The sequence below is a fragment of the Indicator indicator genome, chromosome Z, assembly GCF_027791375.1.
Source record: "Indicator indicator isolate 239-I01 chromosome Z, UM_Iind_1.1, whole genome shotgun sequence".
Classification (NCBI taxonomy): Eukaryota; Metazoa; Chordata; class Aves; order Piciformes; family Indicatoridae; genus Indicator; species Indicator indicator.
This window is the reverse complement of record NC_072053.1, coordinates 23585560-23598639: the sequence shown is the minus strand read 5'-3', so window position 1 is coordinate 23598639 and position 13080 is coordinate 23585560. Positions and strand designations below refer to the sequence as shown.

Below are 13080 nucleotides of genomic sequence, written 5' to 3'. Positions count from 1 at the left end.
CTCCAAGTCATAGCATTCCAACCACACATCTCCAAGTCTGTTGCCATAGGGTTATTGTGACCCAGGTGGAGGATGTGGCATTTGGCCTCATTGAACTTCATACAATTAGCCTTGGCCCATATGTCTATCCTGTCCAGATCCTGTTGTAAAGCTACCCTACCCTCTAGCAGATCAACACAACTGCTTCGCTTGGTGTCACCTGCAAACGTACTGAGGATGTGCTCAATCCCCTCATCCAGATTATTAATTAATTAAAGAGGGCAGGCCCCAGTACTGAAACCCTGGAGGACACCACTAGTTACCGGGTGCCAGTCAGATTTAACTCCATTCACCACCACTCTTTGGGCTCGGCCATCCAGCCAATTTTTTATCCAGTGCAGCATGCACTTATCTAAGCCTTGTGGCATGAGTTTCTGAAGGAGAATGCTGTGGGAGACAGTGTGAAAGGCTTTGCTAAAGCCCAGGCAGACAATGTCCATGGCCCTTCCATCATCCATTAGGAGGGTCACATTGGAGAGACCACTGGTATTCAGAAAACAAAACCACACATTTGCTTTCATCCTTTTTGCTTTCTTCCAGTCTGGGCAATATTTTCTGACGTGGATCACATCATACATGTAACAAACCCACATCTCTTCCTATTTATCATATTTTTTAGAAACTACCCTTTCTGGAAGGGAAAATTTAAATACAATACAAGTAATACAAAAACTTACAGCATCACACCTATTGTGAAACAAAAATGCAGAGGTAAAATGCATAATGGAAGCATACCTATTTCATCAACGCTGAAACATTTTTCATCAAACACTTCATCTTTATTGGCAAGCTTAACACAATATGGAATCCAAATAGAGGTGTAGGACGTGTTGAAATAACAGCTATTTTCTCCTGCAGTGACATAATCAGGGCATTCTTTCCAGTCTTCATCATTCCTAGAATGACAACAAAAATGCAATGTACATGAGAGAGACTTAAGAGATCTTACAAGGTACAAATTACAGATGCTACAAGACACATTGTTGTCATGTTGTATCTTTTAGGGGAGTGAGAAAAAAACATGTCAGTACTGATTGTGATCACAGTGAAACCAAAACACTATCCAATCAACCTGCACAAATGCTTTTAGGTTCTCATTAACTTTGTGGCATGTCTATGCTTTGGATGCTGCTTTGAAAAGAACAGTCAGAGAGCACATCATGCTATACTGGTAGGTGCTAATGATTACCACCAAGCACAAACTTGGCTGTATTTGATAGGCACATTAAGCAACTGCTGTTTATACAAAGTTAAGTTGCAGTAAGAAGCCCAACTACATAATGAGGCCCAAAGACATGAAGGCCAGTCCTTACAGCAGATCAGTACTGCACCACCTGCTAAATAAATGAAAAAAATCTAGAAGGAAATAGCACACTAATTTAATCTCTTAAAACAGACAAACTAGCAGAGTTACAATGAGAGGCATGAACTCCCAGGCTGAGAAACTCTCTTGCTTGTGTAGGGTAATCTTTGTATGGCCAAGCTGAAACTACTCAGTAAATTCAAACTCAAGAAACTCCTCAGTTAAAGCAAAGTAGGAACAACCACATTGTTAGAAATAGTCTACAGGAAAAGTTACAGATGTTTAATTCAGCATTTCTGAATTCAATTTAGAAAATCAAACAACAAAGTTCTACTGTTGCTGCTCTTTATTTCAGTACTTTGTCTCAGCTCTAATACAGACTGAACAGAGATCTTTTCAAAAATTACAGTCTTGGTTTGTTAAAAATACTTTAAATGCCTTTTCTTGCTAAGAGCCATTGAAGCTGTACAAAAGAAGGATTAAACTACATTAATTTATGCCAAGTGCAGCCTTCAATACTGGAGTGGGTGCTTAAGAAGTAAAAAGGCAGATGCTACATAAATTGAGTAAGAAATATTTCTGCCACTAAGAACCAGTCTTGTCCTTGGCTGATGAGACCAGACACTTTTCTAAAGGAAATGCTGTAGGTCTGTCAGTCAGGACTTGATGAAGGTTAGATACCATGGCTTGTGTTAAACAGGAGACTGGGCTAGATGCTGAGAGTCCAGTCCTGAGCCTTAAACGTTGCTTACACATTGAAACAGAACTATTTTTAATGTGGATGTTGAATTCATGTCTTTTACTGCAGTATTGTAATTTACAGGACGAGATGAAACACATGATCTGCTCAACACTCATGGACCCCTTATGGTAGAGTTTAATTCATTTTTTAAGTTTGTACCCTTTTGGCACATGCCACTGACAACTGTCAGCTAAACATGCATACTTAAATACTAGTTTTAACTTGGATCTCTATATGTTTGAGCGGTCTCAGAGGAGTAAGAATGCCAGCTTGGTTTAAGTTTACTAGGCAAATGCATTATCACCAGCAGAAAGCATCTGTAGATCAAAAATTTTGAAACCTAGTGCATTAGATGGAACAGAAACTGACATCCTCTTATTCCTCTCAACAAAAGGCCTGTTTCCCTTAATAGCTATTGCTGGTAATGTCTATGTCCACTTTCAGGCTAATCATTTTAACAACCTGAAAATTACAAAAGCTTAAGTGGAATGTGAATTGGAATTGAACAGGGCTCAGTGAAACACAATCTACAGTCTCAGAGCAGCATTTTCACCTGGACCTGCACATTCAGACTTTAATCTAGCAACTGATTAATGGGAGCTTTATAAAACTTTGATAAAAATTTGAAAGAGTCTTGTATCCAAACTCCCCACCTGTGCATAGATACCACAAATCTCACCGCTGCACATTAGGTTAATAAGGAATAAACAGATATTTCTTATTAAAAACTTCTTCCCCAGGGCATACAGTGTTCAGTTTTGGGTTCTGCAACCGGGACCTAAATTTAATAAAAATGTGTTCTTAATTGTCTGCCAAGTAGCACTTGGTCACTGCAAACAGCTTAATAATTAAAAATGAATTTTAACACTTGACAGGTAAGTATCACAGAATCATAGAATCATAGAATGAGTCAGGGTTGGAAGGGACCACAAGGATCATCTAGTTCCAACCCCCCTGCCATGGGCAGGGACACCTCACACTACATCAGGCTGGCCAGAGCCTCATCCAGCCTGGCCTTAAACACCTCCAGGGTCGGGGCCTCAACCACCTCCCTGGACAACCCATTCCAGGCTCTCACCACTCTCATGGTGAAGAACTTCTTCCTCCAGAAGATTCAGATGTCCAGTCTGAATCTCCCTACTTCCAGCTTTATTCCATTCCCCCTAGTCCTATCACTACTTGATATCCTAAAAAGTCTCTCCCCAGCTTTCTTGTAGGCCCCCTTCAGTACTCAAAACACAGCTTTATGCCCCTAAAATCAGTACCACAGGAAAAAAAAAAAAAAAAAGCAATGAGCTGACAGACATAACACAATATATGGCTTCTCTTTCTTTTCATCTTTCGTCTTTTTCTTCTCACATTATTACCTTTTCATGTACAATAGTTGTATCGTTCCTGGAGCAGTGTGGTTATAAAAATCTCCATCAGTCCAAAAACAGGAAAATGTCTCCAATTCAGGTGATCTACACTTGCTGATTTGTGGCCACCTCAAAATGTCTGTCAGGAAAAATGGCAGGGGACAGGAGACACATTTAACAAATTCATAAGCCAGAGTAACATACTGTAAAAATGAAATTCAGCATTTTAAATGCTGTTACAATTCCTTATGTACAATAAGGCTAGATATAAATTATTCTTGGGTGTATATATGTAGATGTCTATACCTGTAGAAAAAAAAATTTAACAGACGAGGCAAACTCATTTTGTGCAGTTTAGTACGACAGCCTGACACACAGCATGGGGATCAGCGAACCCTGTAGCTGTAGCTGAACAGAATAGCTTAGACTATTTCAGCTGGAAGAGACCTATGTTGATCAGCTAGTCCAACTGCCTGAGCAATTAGGGGCATGTTATTAAGGTCATTGTCCAAATGCCTCTTACACGTTGGCAGGCTTGGAATATTGACCACTGCTGTAGGAAGCCTGTTCTGGTGTTTGACCATCCCTTCTGTTAAGAAATGCTTGCTTACATCCAGCCTAAATCTCCACTGCTGCAGGTCTGAACCCTTCCCATGCATCCTGCCACTAGACACCAGGAAGAAGAGATGAGGACTTCTCCTCCTCAGAAATCTGTAGAATGCAATGAGGTTGCCCCTCATCCTCCTTTTCTCCAAACTAGACAAGCCCGAAGTCCTTAGTCTCTTCTCATAGGACATGCCTTTCAACCCTTTCCCAGCTTTGTTGCCCCCCCTGCCATAACCTTCTTAAATTGTGGGGCCCAGAACTGCACACAGTACTCAAGGTGAAGCTACATCAGTGCTGATACAGTGGGACAGTCCCCTCTTTTGGCAGGCTGGTTATCCTGTGCGTGATTAGTTCAGTACAGATGTACTTGAGTGCACTTCAAAGTGTAACACCGCAGAGCTCAGCATAGACTTACAACAGCTCAGTATTTACTCAGCTGAGCAGTTTTGTAATGTGTCTACCATTAGAGTAGCTACCTTGAACTGAGTTCAGGTTTGTGCACGTTATGTTGCATAGATACAACCTTGCTCTAGAGAGATAAGGACAGCTCTAAGCATGTGCCTGTTCTGCCACATGCTGCTTCTATACTCCTAATTTCTGCTCTTTGCGAAAACTGAAACAATGTAGAGCCATTTGACTGCTACATTTACCCAGCCTTATCAACCCTTGTGAGAAAAATAAAAACAAAAGTTGTGGGTATAACTCCCAGCTTTTAAAGTAAATTCTTCACTTTCCCCCAATTTAAGGGTCTAATATCAATGTTTACTATTTGATCTGGAAAGGCTTCCAGGAGATTGCATGCACATGGAAGTGTCTATCTCTCCTCACTGACTACCTGGGAAATATCATTTATTCAGGAAAGTGTCCATAAGGTGATAAAAATGTACGCATTAGTCAGGTGTTTATGACCATTGAAATGATCTCCGTCCAGAGAACAACTTGATGTTACTGGACTCTGCATGCAAAGTTCTCTTCATGTATTTTTGTTGTATCACAACTATGAATATAAGAATTTCAGAGTAGACGTAAGGAAGAAATTTTTTATGATGAGAGCGGTAAAAACACTGGAACAGTTTTCCCTGAGAGGTGGTAGATGCCTCCTCCCTGGAAACATTTCAAGTCAGGTTGGATGGGGGGTTCTGAGCAACATGACTTAGTAAAAGATGTCCCTGCTCATTGTAGGAGGGTTGGCCTAGAAACAAAACCATTCCATGATTCTGTGATATTTGGTATAAATCACAGAATCACAGAATCAATAAGGTTGGAAAAGACCTCAAGGATCACCAAAGTCCAACCTGTCACCCAAGACCTCATGACCACTAAACCATGATATTTATACTCAAAGTTGGAAAATGTGTTAAGGAAGATACAGACCTCCACATGCACGAGATGCTTCCTCCTACACATGAGGACTTGCAGCCCTCCTGCATGTATGGCTCAGGCATACACAGATACTCAACACCAGAGCAATTCGTAGTTCTCCAGCTTAATGGTTCAAAATTGTGAGAGCAATTTGTAGTTCTTGGGCTTAATGGTTCAAATTGTGAGCTTCATATTATTCCCTGCCATGCACCTACATCAGGAAGTAATTAATACCTGAATGTTAGGAATTCTGTTTTGCTCGTCCCATATCATAGGACACTGAACAAGGCCTGCACATATGTATGTAAAAAAGAAGATTGTCCCCAAGTGCCAAGCATTTAGAATTACTTGGAAAGATTTAAACAGAAAGTTTTGTTTTGTTTTGTCCCTTTTTTCCTCTTGTTTAGCTGACATGTTCTATTTTAACTACACTTTTTTAATTAGAACAAATTTCTTAATATTATGCAGTAATTGGGGAAAATCTGCAGTGCTCTTTTTCAGATAATAATGAAACAAAACATTTTAATTATCATGCCTGATTTTATTTAGCCTAAATCCCAAAATGCTTGGTTTGAGTGTTTACACATTTTCACATCATTCACTGAACAATTTTCACATGGTAGAAGTCTTTGCTAGAACAGATGAGGAAATCGCAAACTGCCATAATGCAGATCCAAATTGGTTCCAGAACAGTATTATATTTATAGTTTTAAAAATGTACAAATATTCCAGCTTTCAAACCTGAACTTCCTTTTCTATTTCACTGAAAAAAATCAAATAATTGTTTAAAAACAGAGTGAAGAAAAACAAATGAAATTTGGTGCTGCTACTTCGAAGAATCAATTGAGTAATATGTACTGTCAAGAAGACATGAGTCTCTCCTTCTAAAAACAGACAGTGTGCAAGCAAGTACATGTTACGGCTTTTTCTGTTTCTGTCCTCAGCTACATGCATCACAAATAAAGCTACTTTTACTGAAGAATTTCAGAAAATTATATATTGGAAAACCCTCTTAATTTAGAATACTTTTGTTGATGTCTTTGCTATATTTGTAGCTAGAATATACAGTGCTAAAGCCCATGCAGACCATGTTCTCATCTCCAGGGTAAATAAAAGTCTCACAGTCACTTCTTAACATGATTAAATGAACTGAATGGAATCACTTACCTTTTGAGAAGTCCAGGAAGAACTTACATATAGGCTCTACACCGTGCTAATAATGAATTACTTTGAATTCATCAGGTTTATATTCAAGCTACATTAAGGACTCTAAGATGCACAAACTCTTCTAGAAGAATGGATCACAACACACCCAGAAGTGGTACCAGTTACAATAGAGAGGATTAGCAATGCATACAGAATACAGATTAATACCATGTCTCTTACACCCCAACTCCAAAGGAACATGTCCCTGAGGTCCCACTTTCTTTTCCACTTCCTCATGACAGGACTCTTAATTCTTTGTCTCACAGGTGTTCCTTCAACGGGCATAAGAACTTTTCAGCAGGGAGCAGTTTTGTTTGGGATTCACCTAGACTTGGTTTACTAGTTTTTATATACATACACACATATATACATATATATATATATATATATGTATATGCAATTTACAACCACTCCCATTTGTAAGAAAAATTAACTTCTGACTGATTGTTTCTGCATCAAGTTCCAAGCCTTTGAAACTGCAGGCTTTTGTGGCTGACTGGAGGAAGCTTTGTCATATTGGCACTCTTGGGGTAGGTCTCCTGAATTCCTTGTTTCCCACAAAAATCAATTATCAGTGCTGTACAGGACCCTGTGTGAGTTCCATCTTCTGAACAAACTGTACCAGAATGTGACAAATAAATAAGATAGCTGAGTGCATTTAGGCATAAAGGCAGCATGGTACTGAAAGTAAAGGCTGTCTAATTGGGATTTTTAAATAGTCTAGGACAGCAAAATAAAACATGGACACACACTTGCTCTCTTCCTATATGATCCAGTAAGTTCTGGTCAAATTGTTATGAATAAATTCACTCCATCAAAAATGATGTCTTGGCTGAATATGCAGGCTGAACAAGTAGAAAACAGAAAAAAAATGGTAAATCTGTGGCTTCCACTGTGACTAATAAGAAAGTCTGTCAGAAAAGTTCCTTGTTCTGCCCCTGGGTTTAGCTAAAGGTAAAGGTTCAGCTGGCACAACTCTGCCGCAGAACAGTAAAATCTCTTCACATTCTGCTCTCATTATATCATGACCACAGATTAGCCATGGTCTAAACTCTGGCTCAGTCAGAAGAAACTGTGCCAAAACAGTAGCTAAAACAATTGGACGGTTTACAGAAAGAACTGGGAATGCAGATGTGGCATCTCTTTTGCTTACATTTGTTTGTGGGTCCACCAGACAGCAGTTTTCCATGTAACAGTGTTTCAGTATTATATATTCTTTAATTTTCAAGAACAGAACACAGTATTGTAGCTGCAGCTTAACGGAAGTTATATAGAGATGGACTGTAAAACAAGACAAAAAGATCCCTAATAGCTAGAGGTGTTGGAAGTATAATTCCTACATAGATTAAGTTCCCATGTTATTTTTTTTTTTTTTTTTTTTGCTTAGAAGGTCCTCTAAGAAAATTAAACTTTAACGAGAGATAGACTTCAGACTGGAGGAGTAAAGAGCTGAAATTTTTAACTAGAGCGTAGCAAAATAATATAATCATCTTGGGAACGTTCTGCTGCTACCAGAGTTCTAGAACTTCTGTGGGAATAATGCTGGAGCAGTACTTTAAGTTATACAGCAATGTCTCTTACTAGTATAGGATTTAGGTCCCATGATTCAAAAATACCAAGCTACCTAAACAGAAAGTGAAAAGAAGAGTCTGTTTTTTTCTGAACACAAGTACATATTTCTGGTTGTGGCAATTTCAGAAGCTTATGTAGAATTACCAGTTATTGGAGCTTACAAAACTTATCAGTGCTAGAGCACACTTGAATTTACATTAGAATAACATGTTCCAGTAAGCAAATCAATGATAGAAGAAATCTTATGCAGCAATATATATCTTAACATAATCTCCATAGAGCATAATAGAGAAATATGGGAATGGAAATGTAAACAAGGGAATGAACTACATTAAAATTGGAAACAGTTATGAAGACCTGAAGTGTTATTTACTGTAGCTCAAATCTGTACATTGGAAGTGAATGCTGTGTCACTTAGGTTCTGCTCCTGAATCCACCAAGCTCAATGAATGCTGGGCAATTTAATAAGGGCAGGTTGATTTTTCTGGTACCAGGTATTTTTTATTTGTTCAAATTGTGCAGCAAAATAAAAAGCATCTGCAGTCAGTGAATGATATTTTAAATAGGCTCAGTCTAGTACCAATAAATTGTCAGCACATATACTGAGATTGGGATGCAGGGAGTGGAGACAATGACCAGAACACTTCCTCATTGGGTCCAACCCCCCCTGACAAAACAGGATCATCCAGGGTAGTCTGCACAGGAATGCATCCAGGTGGGTTTTGAATGTGTCCAGAGAAGGAGACTCCATAACCTCTCTGGGCAGTCTGTTCCAGTGCTCTGTCACCCTCACTGCAAAGAAGTTACTCTTCATGTTGAGGTGAAATCTACGTTCAAGCTTGAAGCTGTTGTTTCTTGTCTTATTGCACACCACCAAAAAGAGCTTGGCTCCCTCCACTTGACACCCACTCCTCTGATATTTATACACATTTATGAGATCCCCTCTCAGTCATGCTTTGGTCTGATGGGGACAAGACTTAAGCGCCAGAGCCAGGCAGGGGCAGCCAGGGGCAGTCACGGGTAAAGCTGCAGCAGGCAGGGTGCTGCAGTGAATGTGTCACTGTGCTGGGTGACAGTAAGCAGCTGCACAGTGGCATTAGGAGAGCAAAGAGCAGAACTGTCAACATGAGAACAATAGGGAAATTGCTTTTACAAACATAAAGTTACAGCACAGGTAGCCTGCAGTGGGAATGGGCAAAGTGAAAAAAAAAAAAGGCAGGGAGAACAAGAAGGACAAAGACAGCAGAAAAAACCAAAAATACAAGAAAATAAGATGACATGTTTGGAAAGAAAAGCACAAGAGGACATAGAAGTGTGTATTAGAGGAAGACAGAAAAAGGTAGCAGGATACTTGAGGTAAAAGCAGAGGAAACATAGTAACTGACAAACTGTAAATGAAACGTGGGAGCTGATCCAAAATTGCAGTCACACAGTCTCACAGTTTAAATAGTGAAGATGACAATTTCTTGGTCCAGCACACACATATCCTGATAGCCTGAGAAGAAACAGACTTTATCGGGGATCACCCAAAAGAAATACTGAGGAGAAAGCAGGTGGCTTACAGATAGTGTGAAGAGAAACAAGCAGGCAATGACTGCAGTACACCTCTGTTTAAGTCACTGCAGAAGAGTGACAGTGCAACAGAAAGACAGGTTTTCCTCAGAAATCTAACAAAGTTTCAGTCATTCAGGTCCATTATAATTGGAGCTCCATAAAGGCAGGACCATGAATTCACCAGGTTTCCTTCGGGAGACTCAGCTGTTTATTGTCAATTATCAATGACTCTATGTCCCAAACTCTGGATGTCATGACTGAAACAGTGCTGGTTATGCACAAATGCATCCCAGTGTTTTTTATTATTTATTCATCCTCCACACCCTCATTGCATTCGAATGAAGTAACTCATGAAGATACTGGCCCTCACTTTGGCCTTGTACTTGACATGCAAACTGCTCTGGAAGACGAGAGTCAAACTGTAAATTTTTGTACTTCCCATTGTTGAAATTTCAAGCTCCTTCTGGCTTCTGCAAACTTTAACCATTATGCAAAATAATGACTGCCTATTTTAGGTGCAATAACATGCTCTTACCTAACAGAAAAATCCTATCTCCTATTCAACAGAGATTTTCATTGGGTACAAATCACCAATCTTGATATGAAATTTGAAGCAGTACAGTTTGGTGTCGTTTTTAGTCAAGTGAAGTAAGCGAAGGAAAAATGCCAGTTCTATCCACAAAACAAGTATCCAAATGTCTTTGAAGGAAACTGCCAAAAGTCAGCAGCAATCTGGTTCTTCAGTCCAGAGGTTCTCTGTTACAGTCAGCATATATTAATACAAAATCTAAGGAGCCCAGAATGTCCAGAGGCTGTTACTAGGAGAATCACTTGTTACCTTCCACACCTGGAGTGAAAATCCAAGGGACATTACTGACCAGACGTTTACAGATTTCCTCTGGGAAGTCCTGCTACAAGAACCACCTGATGCAACAAGGACACATAAAATGAACAAAAGATGAGACCTCAAAGCATTTTGAGGACTTACGTCCAGTACTCTGGTCAGTGACTGTGAAGACTGAATGTATGTAGCTTTAAATACTTGAAGAAAGCAAGTCACGCTGTTTCATCACTATTCTTCATGATAAAACCCACCCAATTTCATCTTTACAGAGACTGTGAAGTATACAGCAGCTTTCACCCTTTTTGCACATCTGGACCACACTGTATTTCCTTGGGTCTCAAAGAGTACTGAACCTGTACGAGTATTTTAGAACATTCTGACATGCAGTATTTGCCATGTGCTTTTTAAAGACTCTTGTTTTATTACTGTAGCCAAGACATTTACTCATTCAGTAATTCAGAGCTTTATTATTGCAATGAATCATGAATTACAAGTTACCACCTTCAAAGAAGATCCAGTGAAATGTTAAAAACAAACTAGAGAAGAATAAAAGTTTGTGTTTTTTTTTTCTGCTCTACTTACCCTCAAACTTAGCAAGAACCTGAGCTGTTGCACTTCTGTAGTGCTCCTGCAAAAGCACCTCTTCTAGTGGGTTTCAGAAGGAAAATGACTGTGGTAACAGTTTCATCCTATGCTTAGGAAGAGCTCCTGTAGACCTCCCAGTATTGCCCTTTTAATAGTATTTATAAAGAAACAACCTTCAGTCTTCATTGTTAGAAATGAAGCCAGTATTGTGATGTATCATGTAAAAATCCTACTAACTTATAAATTAATTACTTGAAAAAAACTAACCATCAACCAGTACCAATCAGTTCTCAAGGCCAAGACTTAGATGCTTTGGATCCCAGCTGGACTCTTGCATGAAAGGAAATGTGTGTGACACCTTAAAACTTACAAACAGGGAGTATCTGATGTTCTTCCCAAAATGGGAAAGTTGCTGAGCTGGATATATCCTAACTTACTCTGAAATTCAGGATGATGTAAATACCAAAGGAGAGAGGAATCATGCCAATGATATTAGACTGATGGAATGAAATTAGCAGTGGAAAAACAGGGCCCCCTCCCCCCACCAAGCATTAGGGATTCAATGCTACAACGAACAAAGCACTACAGAACACGCAAATGGGGAGTACTTGTGACTCAGAAGGGAGTTGAGCTTAACAGAATAATACATATTTTCCTTCAGCTTTTGTTTCTGTGATCTGGCTATGAGCCTAAAATAATCTTCTGATCATCTGTATAGGGCTGAGTGGCCTGAAGTAAGTCTCCAGACTCATCCTTACTTTACTATTATGGAGGAGATTTAAACAAAACAATCAGATTTATAAAGGAAATATTTTATTTCTGACAGATTGCCAAAAGTGATTTAAGTTTTATGTATCCTCTGCTGAACTTTATTTCCTCTAACATGTGTTCCCTCTTTGTAAGAATCCAGTGCTGTTAGCACTGAGCTTCAGAGCTTAGTGAGGGAAGTGTCACTGAGGCAGTGGAGACTTTTCTTCTCAGGACATGAAATACAGGCTGCAGAGATAAATTTGAAGTTTGATCACTACAAAAAAATTGAGCCTTTCTCTCTTGACTTGTTTCCCATTTTCCTCCAATATCTTTTCATAAACCAGTATGTTAAAATAACCATAGGGAGAGTTTAGAAGGAAACCTGACTTTTTTCATTTGAAAAACAGCCATGAAATGACTGGACAAAACAAAGAGCAATTACTGAAGTTAACTAAAGACGTATCTAGGTCTCCAGAATTACTGTTATGTTAGTCTTTAGCATGCCTAAGAAGACTCTACCTCTGACAAAAGCATGGACTTTAACAATAGTATGCTAAGGAGGGGCTCATTGCCGTGAGTGACATTCATGCAGAAGCAATAGTTTTTAACAATTTATTTAGATTCACAAGAAATTAACAGACACTGTCAATGACCTAAAGGTTCTTTAAAAGAAACATAGGACTGTCAAAAAATGCTCTTACCTACCACATATAATAGTACTTTCTCCTCTGGGAGCTTTCCAGTACAGACTTGAATTCAGCAGGTTCTGGACATTCAACATACAATACAGTAAGAGCTTTGTACGTGCCCTCATTCAAGCTATCACTCAAAGAATCACATATAATCCCACTAAAATTATTGTGACATATGCATGTCTCTGCTTTTTTGCAGTTGGAAAACAGGGGAAGAAGAGAATTTTGTTACATGAACTCTATCTAAGCTTAGAAAGTGGGAAGGACGGCCAAAACCAAAATGATTATTCAGAAAATCCTGGCACAAACAACTTGCTTTAATGTGTCAGACACTGCATTGCCAATCAGTTAGGAAGCTTCATTTACATTCAATAAATGAACTGCAGGTATTAATCACCAATACATGAGCTATTGATTGACACTAGATATTACAATAACTTTCCTGCTCTGGAGACTCTATGGCTTTG

General features: G+C 39.1%; 1 protein-coding gene across 1 annotated transcript in view; it reads right to left on the bottom strand.

Annotated features, from left to right (window-relative positions):
* GHR (growth hormone receptor) overlaps positions 1 to 13080 on the bottom strand; it is an 88671-nt gene that overhangs the window by 14753 nt on the left and 60838 nt on the right. The window contains exons 3-4 of the mRNA XM_054398287.1: positions 3452 to 3581; positions 775 to 935 (exon numbers count right to left, since the gene is read on the bottom strand). Of these exons, the coding sequence (XP_054254262.1) occupies positions 775 to 935; positions 3452 to 3581 (291 nt within the window). The remainder of the gene's footprint in view (positions 1 to 774; positions 936 to 3451; positions 3582 to 13080) is intronic.